Genomic DNA, 15,127 nt, shown 5'->3' on the forward strand with positions numbered 1-15,127 from the left:
CCAGCCTCCACACTCACAAAGTTCAAGAAACCTTCCTCCCAATTCCTCCTCCCAACCCGCATTGCCTTTTTCATACTGTTCATGGGGTTCTCAAGGCAAGAATACTGAAGTGGTTTGCCATTCCCTTCTTCAGTGGACCACGTTTTGTCAGAACTCTCTGCCATGACCCGTCCATCTTGGGTGGCCCTACATGGCATGCATGGCTCATAGTTTCATTGAGCTAAACAAAGCTATGGTCCATGTGATCAGTTTGGTTAGTTTACTGTCATTGTGGTTTTCATTCTGTCTGGATAAGGATAAGAGGCTTATGGAAGCTTCCTGTTGGGAGAGACTGATTGAGGGGGAAACCGGGTCTTGTTCTGATGGGCAGGGCCATGTTCATTAAATCTATAATCCAATTTTCTCTTGATGGGTGGGGCTGTGTTCCCCTCCTGTTGCTTGACCTGAGGTCAAACTATGGTGGAGGCAATGAAGATAATCTCCTTAGAAAAAAAGTTATGACCAACCTAGACAGCATATTAAAAAGCCGAGACATTGCTTTGCCAACAAAGGTCCATCTAGTCAAAGCTATGGTTTTTCCAGTAGTCATGTATGGATGTGAGAGGTGGACTATAAAGAAAGCTAAGCGCTGAAGAATTGATGCTTTTGAACTGTGGTGTTGGACAAAACTCTTGAGAGTCTCTTGGACTGCAAGGAGACCCAACCAGTCCATCCTAAAGAAAATCAGTCCTGAATGTTCATTGGAAGGACTAATGCTGAAGCTGAAACTCCAATATTTTGGCCACCTGATATGAACAATCGACTCATTGGAAAAGACCCCGATGCTGGGAAGGATTGAAGGCAGGAGGAGAAGGAGACAATAGAGGATGAGATGGTTGGATGGCATCACCAATGCAATGGACATGAGTTTGAGTAGGCTCCGGGAGTTGGTGATGGACAGGGAAGCCTGGCGTGCTGCAGTCCATGGGGTCGCAAAGAGCTGGACATGACTGTGCTTCTGAACTGAACTGAACTGAATGAAACCCATTTTGAATCTCACATCATCAGTCCCCCCATGTTACTTACTCATTCCTAGTCAGTCCTTCTCATAGGAAAATTTTAGCTCTGGTTCACCGTCACTCTCTCCCATATTAGTTTTGCCATACATTTCAGTGATTTCAGTGACCCCAAAGGTAATCAATCCTTCCCTACACCTTTATCTTTCAGCTTCTTGACCTCTTCTGGTCTACTTATCTTCCATTCAGCACAACCTCAGTCACTCTTTCCCAAGGGCCATGCTTTAGACTTTAACAAGGGCAGAAACCCCATAATCTCAATTTCAAGAATCTTTCTTTCCAACTACCACTTTCTTTTTTTTTTTTCACTAAGAGATTTAGTTGTATTTTTATTACTCTTTATTTATTTAATTTAATTAATTTATTATTATTATTTTACTTTACAGTATTGTATTGGTTTTGCCATACAGTGACATGAATCTGCCACAGGTGTACATCTGTTCCCCATCCTGAACCCCGCTCCCACCTCCCTCCCCATACCACCTTCTATTCTTCTCTTCTACTGTCTCTACGGATCTTACTCCAACAATCCCTTGGTCCTCTGGATGTACAATTCACTGATCCTTCCCACTTTTCACTGTCCTTCTGCCTCCTCCTTTTCCTGGCTTTAGTCCTCAATTTCCTACCTGCTCAGCTTCAACCCCAAAGTCCACCATTACAATCACCCCTTTGCATAAACCCTCAGCATTATTGCCTCTCTTTTTTATCTTATGCCCTTGTAAAACCCCACCTGGACTTGCATGGCTGAACACGACTGGAAGAAAAACACCCAATCATAGAGATGGTCTCTTCAAATTTATTAGCACAAATCTCAAGCAGATCCTTAATGCTGTCTAGCCACTCTGATGCAGTCCCTTGGTCCATTCACTCTTCTTTTTCTGCTGCTGCTGCTAAGTCACTTCAGTTGTGTCCGACTCTGTGCAATCCCATAGATGGCTGCCCACCAGGCTCCCCCGTCCCTGGGATTCTCCAGGCAAGAACACTGGAGTGGGTTGCCATTTCCTTTTCCAATGCATGAAAGTGAAAATTGAAAGTGAAGTTGCTCAGATGTGTCCGACTTTGTGCGACCCCATGGACTGCAGCCCACCAGGGTCCTCTGTCCATGGGATTTTCCAGGCAAGAGTACTGGAGTGGGTTGCCATTGCCTTCTCTGATTCACTCTTCTACTCTCCTAGAAATTCTCTCTCTCTTCAAACTTTCAACACCACTCTTCCATCCTCGCTAATAGCTGATATGACCTTGCTTCTGATTTCACTGAGAATACAGAAGCAGTAGAAAACAACTTCTACAAGATACTGCTTCTGTCACCCTGTCAACCCACCTACCAGCCTCAAAGCCCATGTACTCTGCCTTCTTTCATGTTACTCTCCTCTTGTGTCTTCCAGAAGCCATTCCAGGTATTTTTTTCTCTAGTTATCTTAACCATTGTTTTCCCTTCTCAAATGAATTTCTCCATCGGCATATGCATGTGCTGTCATTTCTTCCATGTGTTAGGGCACCCCCTCTGACCACACCTACCTGTCCAGCTTCCATTCCATTTCTCTGCTTCTCTTTATAGAAATAGTCATCAAAAGAGCAGCTGCCAGTCCTTTATAAGCTCTCTTGAACATATTCCAATCATGTGTCAGTGAACCCCTCACTCCTTCAAAATGGATCTTTTCAAAGTCATTAGTGACTTGCATGTAGCTAAACTGAATGATCAATTCTTGACCCTCATCTTGCTTGACTCATGAGCAGCATTGACAGAGTTTGTCTCTATCCCCCTTGAAATGTTGGATTCTAGGATTCCCTATTCTCCTGGTTTTCCTCATCTGTTTTTTTTGAAAAAAACAAAAACAAAAACAAAAACAAAAGCCCACTGCTTGTTTTCAATGTTCTTTGTTGGTTCTTCCTCATTTTCTCAACTTAATGGACTTCCCAGGTCACAGACCATGTTCTTCTGTTTTCCGTACTATTTATGCTCACTCCTTTAATGTTCTTATCCAGTTTCATGGCTTATACAATAGTTACATGTTGATGACTCCTACAGCATTCTACATCCAGCTCAGATCTCACTTCTAGACTCAAGATTTGTATATCCTTTTGCCTATATACATATATGTCTTTTCTTGGATGTCTAATAGGTATCTCAAACTTAATACGTCCCAAATCAATCAGCTCTCTTCTCTCCTAAGTCTCTCTTCTTTCATTCTTCCACATCTCACTTACTGGCAATTCCATCTTTTTCTGCTGCTCAGGCAAAAAACCTTAGAGTCATCTTTGACTCTTCTCTTGCAACTGAAATAGAATCCAACAGAAGATCTGCCAGGCTCAACCTTCAGAACACAGCTATAATCTGACCACCTCTCACTATGTCCTCAGCTACCATCCTGGTCTAGACTCTCTTAGGTTACAGAAACAGTTCTGATGATGTTGAATTGCCTCAACAGCAAAGTGGCCTTTCCCTTATCTGGGGAATGTCTAAAAGCTGTATGACGACCCAAGCCTCTCATTCAGATTTTATAATTTCAGATTTATTCTTATGATGTTAAAATCGCCATCTCTTCTTAGTTGTCTTTAAATATTTATCTTGTCCCTAAAGCATTTAAGGTACATTAGAAAAGTATATGTGTGAATGTGTGTGTGTGTTAGTTGCTCAGTTGTGTCCGACTCTTTGTGACCCCATGGGCTGTAGCCCACCAAGCTCCTCAGTCCATGGAATTCGCCAGGCAAGAATAGTGGAGTATATAAAGACATTAAAATAGAAAAATATGAGAAAATTAGGGAAAGGGAAGATAAGGATAGAAAAAAATTCATATGATGTCACAGGTGAATTGTGCATACACCCACATGCCATGAGGTTTTGTACCCTTGCTAGAAAGGGAATAATAACAGAGGAGTCTCTTCCTCTAAGGTGTGCTTTAATATCAGATCTCTTTTTGCTTAACAGGCCCCCAGAAGACATCATGATCACAGTGGCCCCTTGGGCCTGAGTGGCAGAGGGCTGTGTGGGGCAGGAAAGGAGAAGGGTTGTATGCTCAGAAGAAGTGAGGCAACGTTGGTCAGGAGGACCCTTCTCTCCCAAGACTGGGTCCTGACCTACACCTCAATCATTCCCTGGTATTCCCTCCAATCTCCCACCTCCCAGCTCACCCCTATGTGTTACCCTGAGTACTTACCAAGACCCAAGCAAGAAACTCTGAGTCCTGATTTTCCAAGATTCCTAAAATAAAAATAAAGCAACACATGGTCATCGTTTCCTCAGGTAGAATTTTATCTGTGAGTATTAAATCTCACTTAAAAAATTTTTAATTGAAATATAGTTGATTAACAGCATTGTGTTAGTTGCAGGTATATAAACTTAACTTTTTATGACACTGTTCTTGACTAGAGCCGTGGTGGGGGCAGAGCTCCAGATGCAGGCCTGTGGTTTGGGGAAGAGTCTCTTTCATCCCTATTTGGGTGCTTTAAAGTCCAAAATGTCCTTAGGCTCAGCACAACAACAAAGGGTGCCCACAAAACACAGCTTTTCAGCCCTATTGGTCTTCTTTATCAGTTTTCTTACAAATGTAATATCTCTCTTCTTGAGGGCAAGATTTGTAGATTATTTACCCATCAGTCATTCTTCATTGATCAATCGATTCTGACCCATAGTGGACCCTTAATAAGCATTTGTTGGCTGAGTAACAGATGAACTGACCTTTAAAACAAAGTATTACTACAGATGGATAGGGAATATTTAAAGAACAAATACAAAATAATCCTTTAGGCTATTTAAACTAAATTAGATTACTTTTATTAAAAAACTACACAAAATTCCTACAAAAAGGTCAGACAGTCCTTAAATGATTCTTCCTTTCCTCAACATTTTTGCTTTTCATCCTTAAAAGTTGATCCAGGGAGAGGAAATATATTTTCATTCTTTAAGTAGAAAAAGAACTAGGTGCTCTAATCTTAACTGTAAGGTATTTGTGGAGACCCAGACCCAACCCATCTTCCTGTCATCTGCCTAATGCCATCAGAGAGGAAATCGAATTCTCAGAGAAAGGATATCTCATAGAATTTTGTAGGGATCCACTGTGAAGAGATGAAGCTGACGTTATTGAAACACGGTAGAAAAGTGTATTCCTTACTTTCTGATCAGATGCTTTTATGAAAATATAGCTTTTCTCCCTGCTTCTATCCAAACAAAACAGAACCAACTTTTCTAAAAAGTTTTCTACAGCTCAGTTCTTCCGGATTCTCTCTTGATTATCCCACAGTTTGATTTCTTTAGAGCTAGTACTCAGTGCTCTTATTTTTGCATCTATTTCTTTTCCTTGCTTGCTACTGTCTATAAAATTCCACCTAAGCAACACAGTTCCTTTCCTAGCCTGGTTCAAAGGATATTACACTGAGAAGAGTTGAAAGATCCAGATTTTTGTGACTTTGTTGCAACCAGCTAGGTGACCTTGGAGATATCACTTCCTTCCTTGGACTTCCTTGGAGATATCACTTCCTTCCTAACCCTAATTTCTTCATTGTAAAATGGGGTAGCAATGTCTATGCCATTCTTCCAGCATCGCTGTTGTGGGACTGGAACATGATAATGTATGCTAATGTGTTCACAGTAAACAAATGCAAAAGCATAATTATTTTTGGTGCTTCCTGACTCTTCTTATGCTGTCACAGACATAGTGCTAAATTTCCCATATGAATTGGATATGTCTACCTGGCAGGAAACTATTGCATAAAGGTGTGTGTGAAAAATATTTTGAACTGCTAAGTAGGAGAAAAATACTTGGACCTCTCCCATGAAATTAATTTGCATAAGGAATTGTTCTTTTAGTAGTTTCTCAGAAAACCACAGGCTGTACAGCCAGAAGATTTGCTTTGTGGTCTAAAAGTCTACTGATTTTGAAGGGTAGGAATCTAGAGTGAAAGCTATATGGTGGGGAGTATAAAAAAGACTTACACCAGAGCAAAAAAATCAAAGAAAATATATAAGTGAATAACAGTCTTCCAGGTAGAGATATTTGACATTGATGAATTACTGATTTATTGACAGATTACCATGTTCAAAGCAATGTGTTAGGTCATGAAGATACAGAGAGGAACAAGGCACAGTTCTCTACCCTTAAGGAGTTCTCTATCCTTTTCTGAGGGATGCAGAAGAGCAACTGTGCAATCATGATACAGTGGGGGATGTCCTCCCGTGGAGGCTCTTGACAGCACATGGAGGAGCTGTCTCAGGTTTGCACTTGCATAACTATGTGGGTGTCATGGGGGAAAAGATCCAGGTAAGAAATTTCATGTAATTTTAATATCTTTCAGTGACTTAGAGCACAATAGGGAACAGGAACTTGGTACAGAAAATTATGCAGAGGAAGAAATTTTTCTAACAAACTCAAATAGGGCGAGATTATGACACTGGGCACTTACTGAGCAGCATCTCAGCACCCAAGGTAGGGAGACCTGCTCTAAGTTCCCTTATGCCAGTGATTTAGGGAGACAGTGATCACTCTGATACGGGTATGTAGGGCCAAACTTGAGAAACTTGGGAACTGCCAGCCAATACAAACTGCAAAGTAGCAAGTACTCAACCTGGCCCATGTTATTGCCACTGGTGTTTGAACACCCAGGACAGCTTTTCTGGAATGAAAGCCTTAGAAGATTCTGCACTATAAGAAAAGGTCAATTACAGACAAATATTTATACAGTGGTGATAGGTCTCACATTGAGCCTTGGTGTTTTTATTTTATTTAACTTTTTCACAGATTATTATTTTTTTCTCTGTAAGTGGAAGGATTGGGCTTCGCTGTTGGCTCAGTGGTAAAGAATCTGCCCACCAATGCAGGAGACACAGGTTTGATCCCAGGGTTGGAAAGATCCCTGGAGAAGGAAATGGCAACCCACTCCTGTATTCTTGCCTGGGAAATCCCATAGTCAGAGGAGTCTGGCAGGCTACAGTTCATGGAATCACAAAAAAGTCAGACACAACAACTAAACAACAACAAGAACAAATGGAATGATTACCAAATTCAGTTAGCTGTTTTTTTAAAGTGAGAGGTATTTTCTGTGCATAAGCCCTACCTGGTCTCTAAGTCCATTGCCCTTACTTTTTGCAGGGATAAGTTTCATTGTGAGACTCCTACCCAGTAAAGCACTCTTGCCGCTCACTTAGCAGATGGAGAAGACAGGAGGAAATAACTTCCTCCAGTTCATGTGGATTTCCAACACAATTTCCGTGATTCCAAATGGCATATCTCCATCCAGCCCACGTTCCTGTCTGCACAATACTAAGCGGAGGTGGGGTGATTATTTAGCCACTTTGATCCATTTAAGCTCTGCTGGGTAATGGAAGCCCAAATACTTGACACATTTGATCTAATGAGTCCAAAATACATCATCCAAAAGCTTGTTTGCATGGCTAGAGCACCAAATAATGGCCAACTTTACACATCACACTGGGCTGTGACAGGTGTCCTGGAACCTCCTCTATCCAACTCAATGGGATTTTCATGCTCACTTCATGACCTTGTGTGACATTGTGCATTGAAACAACTTAATGTGATGGCATTTTATCTCTTAATTCCTCAGCATTAGCACAGGTGAGGCTACCAAAAATTCTGGAAGCACATCAAATGTCCAAATAGATAGAATTTCTTTTCCATTTAATTCAAAGCAGTTGCACTGCACCAGTTTCCCTATTTTATCTGTGTCAGACATACCAGAAGAAAGTCTCACTGTGTTCATTTTTAGTATGTGCTCCCGTTCAACTCAAAATAAAAGCTCCTCTTTCCCAAGTGAACCTGGGCTGCTCAGCTGCTAATATTAGAAATGAATGACATCAATATGGGGGCACGGTACACTTAGCTTTGTCAGTCAAATTTTGGAAATCCTAAACCTTAAGTCAAAGCTTTGGGAAAGTTACTGGAGAAAGGATATAGCTTCTTGAGAAGCCAAAGGTTGCATTTCTTCTTTCTAAAGACAGAATTGTCCTCTCGGTGGCGGAACTTGTTTTAAGACAATGGTTAGTCCCATGACAGATACATTAAATATAATTTCTAGTGTTGTTTTCTGGAGCATCCATCATGCACTTTTTATTTTAAGACAATAATAGAATTGTAAGAACTGAAATCAAGTGTCACTTAGGCACAGTATCAAATGCCATTTGATGTTTACAGGTCCTTTACAAATCAAAGATGCTAAAAGCAGAAGATTAGCAGCCTAAATGTGTTGTTTTAAATTGCTTGCTTCCTCATATGTGTATCTTAGACACTGTTTACAGTAAACTGCTTGGAAGAAAGGAACAGTTGGCTAAAATAGGTACCTTGCATTTGACCAAGAAAGATGCATGTTGCACAGGAGAAAAATCCCTTATTTAGAGGCTGACACAACAGAGACAAATTGAAGGCACATGTAAAGGGCTCCAGTGGCCTTGTCAAACTGGCAGAAACAAATTTGGTTTGACCTGGTTTTCACGGGCTCAGATCATTACATCATCTGCTGTTTTAGTCTAGCTGAACATCTTTCTGATCCTTCTAAACCACATTCTGCTGTGTGGGGAGCCTTACCTGGAAGCTACTAGTCAAACGTGGGGTGTGAAATGGAAAAAAAAAGAAATGTACAGTTAACCTGTTTTGAAAAATACAGAGCAGAAGGTATGTTCATTTGTCAGCCAGCTTGTTTTTATAGTTGTATGAGAACATACATTTTTACAGCCATGAAGGTGACTACAAATGGTGATAATGTTTTCTTCTGAGGGTACCGTTTATCACTGTTGACGGTGATTAATGATTCATTTGGAAACCAGCAGGCATATAAATGATTTAGCCACGCATTTTGATGACAGACATTGATAAGTAGCACAAGGAAACTTTGTTTCATTCCTTCCTTTATCTAAGTAGCAGCAAAGTAGAATGGGATTCTTTCAAATTCTTTGATTTAAAGGTTCAAGCTATTTATCTGTTGTAAATTCCAACTAGATTCTTATTCATTTTCTTTGGACATATAAAAAATCACCTGTTGATCTGTGCACTCTAAAAAAGTCTGCAGAAGTATAGCAAAAAGAGATTTCCCTATAGTTAATTAATCAGTTCAATAGAACTGTGTATGACATTGGGCAGGTTACTTAAACTTTTCAAGCTTCTTTCCTCATTCATAAATGGGGATATTAATAGCTCCCTGATTTTTCTTTCTTTAGGAGATTGAGAAAATATAAATGCAGCACCATTCACAGGAAACTTAAGTGTTCAAAAAATGATATTTACTTTCTTTCTTTCTTATTTTCTAGGAAAAGTGGCATCTTAAACACTGACGCTGGTGGGGTTCCGATTCGGGACTAAAGCTGTTAGAAGGTTGCTTCTGTGGCTTTCAAGACCTATTTCTGTGACCATATCCTCTTACTTCATGGATTTGTGCTTAGACATTGCAAACATCCTAAATCTATTATATGTGAATTGTGAGTCATTTTGCTAGGACCATTAAGACAGTGGGAAACAGGGGCTAAAGATAGATAATGGAGGTGAAGGAGAAGGTGGTATTCTGTTGGGAAAGGCAGTTTGGAGAATTCATGTGGGTCTGAGAAATTTAGAACCTTTCTTCTGTGACCGCCAGGAGGAGGGACATGGAGTTGGAACACAAGGTTGTGCATAAGAGCAGAACTTGGATGATCTGCACGGTGGAGATGGTGATATGGGTTGTGAAATTCTCATCAAAGTCTACTTATCACTTAAATAAAAGTTACTCACTGCTTTTTCTGTCCCAAGGATCTAAGGCATCAGAATAGCTGGAAATAATTCAGTCTGAAGTCAAGAGAATCTAGAACCTTTTTATCTAAGGGCATATCATTTGGGGTTCATGAACATGCATGAGAAAAATACATTTTTATTTTTCACCAACTTCTAACTGAAATTTAGCTCCTCCTTCAAGTATAAATGTTGGCAAGAAACCACAGAAGTACCCACATTAACTGTTATTTTGCCATCAAAAGAAATTACAGGTATTTTTCTACCACATCACAGTTACCTCAGAGATTTAAAAAAATAATTTGCACTGGCTATTTATACCTATCACCTTTTGGAAATTTGGCACTCAGCCTACTCCTAGAGCTTGTTATTTAATATATTGAGAAAGAAGTGCATGTCTTATTAGGTCACAAATTTGGATTTTAAATATTTTGAACTGTTTATCTAGTTAATCAGATTCTTGTATATTTTATGTTATGTGTTTAAAAGCACTTTTTCTAAGGAGTCCGTAAACTTCACCAGACTGCCAGAGGGGTCCATACATCAAGCATCTTGAATGTAGCTAAAAGAAATATGTCGTTTTAAAAATGCCTCTTCGTGCATCCATCTGCCACACACTAACATGGGTTTACAAGCATCTTTTTCAAACTATGAGGGTAGGCAATCCTGAAAAGTTTTGAAAGTGAAATATGCCATACCCTATAGCTACTCTTTAAAATGTGTATAATAAAGTTGATAGTGTTGGTGTTTAGTATACCTTTGTTTAATTTTAGTAAGTTACAAAAAATTTTTAGGCCCTTGCTGAATTTACTTCCAATTCAGGCTTGCTGCTTGAATTACCTCTACTGCTGCTGCTACTGTTAAGTCGCTTCAGTCGTGTCCGACTCTGTGTGACCCCACAGACAGCAGCCCACCAGGCTCCCCTGTCCCTGGGATTCTCCAGGCAAGAACACTGGAGTGGGTTGCCATTTCCTTCTCCAATGCATGAAAGTGAAAAGTGAAAGTGAAGTCGCTCACTCGTGTCCGACTCCTAGCGACCCCATGGACCACAGCCTACCAGGCTCCTCCATCCATGGGATTTTCCAGGCAGGAGTACTGGAGTGGAGTCTTGACCCTAAGGTCTCCCATTACGGGGCTCTTCAAGAGCCTCATCCATCCGTCTATAGCTGGAGTCTGCTGGGCTTACCCACTAGGGCAGAGGAGACAGAAGAGGATTTGCCATCCCCAGGGCTCTGGGGTTTCAGCCTCATGCATGGTATTTTGTAACAATTTACTTTAGTGTGATTCATTCATTCAATCATTTCGCATGTCATTCCATATTATATTTGTGTTTGTTTTAACATAAAATAATGTTTCCTTACTAATTCTTCAAGTAAGTTTGTTGTCTCAGAGATGTGCCATGTTGGTTCCAAAGCTTTACCAGGTGCCCCTTGGCACCTTCTGCTGCCCCAGTTTGAGAGACTTGGTTATAAACTATTATCAGCCATTTATACCTTAGTGTGAAGAAGTTTCAGACTTTTTCTTATGTCAGCTTGGAGGGATTAGATGAAACAGTCAAGAAATAAAGCACTCAAGTTCTGAAAGAATTGGAAGAGGGAATAAAAGTAGGGTGGCAGGACTTCTCAGGTTGTTCTAGTGGTAAAGAACCTGTCTGCCAATGCAGAAGACTTAAGTGCCGCAGGTTCAATCCTTGTGTTGGGAAGATCCCCTGGAGCGGGGCATGGCAACCCACTCCAGTATTCTCTCCTGGAGAATCCCATGGACAGGGGAGCCTGAAGGGCTATGTCCATAGGGTTGCAAAGAATCAGACATGACTGAAATGACTTAGCACGCACACATGGCAGGAAGATGAAAGAACTGGCCCCACAGGGGAAAATAAACTTTGCCGCCTTCTAAATTTTGTCCAATATCACATCTCTCTTAACAACCAAATGATCACACTTTCTTGTGTGAATATCACACATATACTTGCATTTTCAACACTAAGAAGAAAGAATCAAAAGCTTTCAAAGTTTTCTTCACCCTGGGGTGATGATTTGTTTTCAAAGAAGTTCCACAAGATGAAGCAAAGGTAAAGCCTTCTGTATCATCCACTTTGTAATGAGATTTGTGTTAGTTTCCACTGTAATGAGATGTGTAGTTTTCAAAGGCAAAATAAACAAAAAAGCATCTAAGACAGATTTCATGCTCCAAATCTTCCCAATTCCATTTCTTACTTTCCCTTTAGAAAGTAAAAGCAGCCACGTGACGGAGACTGAGGCATGAGCTTGACTGAGGGGTGGGGTGATATTTAAATATGCACTTAATCAAAAGCAAATGCTTCCAGTCATCATGTATTCGTTTGCCATTCACTTTCTTTGACAGAGGAAGGTAAAACTAATGCCTGTTTTCTCTGTGGGCTCAGTCCTCTACATCTGCTTTCAGAGTGCCATACATCATGGTGCATGTTGTTTTTGGGTTTTAGTTGCTCAGTCGTGTCTGACTCTTTGCAACCCCATGGACTGTAGCCCACCAGGATCCTCTGTCCATGGGATTTTCCAGGCAAGAATACTAGAGTGGGTTGGCATTCCCTTCTCCAGGGGCTCTTCCAGATCCAGAGATTGAACCCAGTTTTCCTGCGCTGCAGGCAGATTCTTTACTGCCTGAGCCACCAGGAAAGTCCATATTATATGTAATATGAGTTTCTCCTTCCAGACTGAGATCTGTGAGGGCAGGAACTGTGTCTAAAGTACCTGCTTATTCCCAACATAGAGCAAAGTCCTGGGCACGTAGCAGTTGTTTGATGATGCTGACAGGGATGCTTTTATATTATTCTTTTGCTGTGGATAAAGACTGTTGTCACTCACTTGTTTCACTCCTGTTGGCTAGGGAGACTCTGTGGTTTACTGCCAACTCATGCCTCTGCTGAAGACTCCTGGACAAAAGAGTCCAAAATGCAGTACTTGGGTACAATCTCAAAAACAATGGAATGATCTCTGTTCATTTCCAAGGCAAACCATTCAATATCACAGTAATCCAAGTCTATGCCCTGACCAGTAATGCTGAAGAAGCTGAAGTTGAATGGTTCTATGAAGACCTACAAGACCTTCTAGAATTAACACTCAAAAAAAAATAAAAAACGAACAAAAAAAAAGATATCCTTTTCATTATAGGGGACTTGAATGTAAAAATAGTAAGTCAAGAAATACCTGGAATAACAGGCAAATTTGGCCTTTGAGTACAAAACAAAGCAGGTCAAAGGATAACAGAGCTTTGCCAAGAGAATGCACTGGTCATAGCAAACACCTTCTTCCAACAACACAAGAGAAGACTATACGGGGACATTACCAGATGGTCAACACCGAAATCAGATTGATTATATTCTTTGCAGTCAAAGATGGAGAAGCTCTATATAGTCACCAAAAACAAGACCAGGAACTGACTGTGGCTCAGATCATGAACTCCTTATTGCCAAATTCAGACTTAAAGAAAGTAGGGAAAACCACTAGATCATTCAAGTATGACCTAAATCAAATACCTTATGATTATACAGTGGAAATGACAAATAGATTCAAAGGATTAGATCTGATAGACAGAGTGCCTGAAGAACTATGCACAGAGGTTCGTGACACTGTACAGGAGACAGTGATCAAGACCATCCCCAAGAAAAAGAAAAGCAAAAAGGCAAAATGGTTGTCCGAGGAGGCTTTAAAAATAGCTGAGAAAAGAAGAGAAGCTAAAGGCATAGGAGAAAAGGAAAGATATACATCCATTTGAATGCAGAGTTCCAAAGAATAGCAAGGAGAGATAAGAAAGCCTTCTTCAGCGATCAATGCAAAGAAATAGAGGAAAACAACAGAATGGGAAAGACTAGAGATCTCTTCAAGAAAATTAGAGATACTAAGGGAACATTTCATGCAAAGATGGGCACAATAAAGGACAGAAATGGTAGGGACCTAACAGGAACAGAAGATATTAAGAAGAGGTAGCAAGAATACACTGAAGAACTATACAAAAAAGATCTTCACACCCCAGATAATCATGATAGTGTGCTCACTGACCTAGAGCCAGACATCCTGGAATGTGAAGTCAAGTGGGCCTTAGGAAGCATCACTGTGAACAAAGCTAGTGGAGGTGATGGAATTCGAATTGAGCTATTTCAAATAGTAAAAGATGATGCTGTGAAAGTGCTGCACTCAATATGCCAGAAAATCTGGAAAACTCAGCAGTGACCACAGGACTGGAAAGGTCAGTTTTCATTCCAATCCCAAAGAAGGGCAATGCCAAAGAATGTTCAGACTACCACACAGTTGCACTCATCTCACACGTTAGCAAAGTAATGCTCAAAATTCTCCAAGCCAGGCTTCAACAGTACATTAACTGTGAACTTCCAGATGTTCAAGCTGGATTTAGAAAAGGCAGAGGAACCAGAGATCAAATTGCAAACATCCATTGGATCATTAAAAAAGCAAGAGAGTTCCAGAAAAATATCTACTTCTGCTTTATTGACTATACCAAAGCCTTCGACTGTATGGATCACAACAAACTGTGGAAAATTCTTCAAGAGATGGGAATACCAGACCACCTGACCTGCCTCCTGAGAAACCTGCATGCAGGTCAGGAAGCAACAGTTAGAACTGGATGTGGTAACAACAGACTGGTGCCAAATCAGGAAAGGAGTACATCAAGGCTGTATATTGTCACCCTGCTTATTTAACTTAGATGCAGAGTACATCATGCAAAATGCTGGGCTGGATAAAGCACAAGCTGGAATCAAGATTGCTGGGAGAAATATCAGTAACCTCACATACACAGATGACACCACCCTTATGGCAGAAAGCAAAGAACTAAAGAGCCTCTTGATGAAAGTGAAAGAGGAGAGTGAAAAAGTTGGCTTAAAACTCAACATTCAGAAAACTAAGATCATGGCATCCGATCCCATCACTTCATGGCAAATAGATGGGGAAACAGTGGAAACAGTGATGACTTTATTTTTTGGGGCTCCAAAATCACTGTAGATGGTGACTGCAGCCATGAAATTAAAGACACTTGCTCCTTGGAAAAAAAAAGCTGTGACTAACCTAGACAGCGTATTAAAAAGCAGAGACATTACTTTGCCAAAACATGTCCATCTAGTCAAAGCTATGATTTTTCCAGTAGTCATGTATGGATGTGAGAGTTGGACTATAAAGAAAGCTGAGCATTGAAGAATTGATGCTGTTGAATTGTGGTGTTGGAGAAGACTCTTGAGAGTCCCTTGGACTGCAAGGAGATCCAACCAGTCCATTCTAAAGGAAATCAGTCCTGAGTGTTCACTGGAAGGACTGATGCTGAAGCTGAAACTCCAATACTTTGGCCACCTGATTGGAAGAACCAAATCATTTG

At 40.6% G+C, this 15,127-nt stretch overlaps 1 protein-coding gene across 3 annotated transcripts in view; it reads right to left on the reverse strand.

Annotated features, from left to right (window-relative positions):
- KCNAB1 (potassium voltage-gated channel subfamily A regulatory beta subunit 1) overlaps positions 1–15,127 on the reverse strand; it is a 461,725-nt gene that overhangs the window by 125,624 nt on the left and 320,974 nt on the right. For all 3 annotated transcript variants that reach the window (XM_025289395.3, XM_025289400.3, XM_025289406.3), the window contains exon 2: positions 4,214–4,257. In XM_025289395.3, the coding sequence (XP_025145180.1) occupies positions 4,214–4,257 (44 nt within the window). The remainder of the gene's footprint in view (positions 1–4,213; positions 4,258–15,127) is intronic.

This window comes from Bubalus bubalis, chromosome 1 (assembly GCF_019923935.1).
Source record: "Bubalus bubalis isolate 160015118507 breed Murrah chromosome 1, NDDB_SH_1, whole genome shotgun sequence".
Taxonomy (NCBI): Eukaryota; Metazoa; Chordata; class Mammalia; order Artiodactyla; family Bovidae; genus Bubalus; species Bubalus bubalis.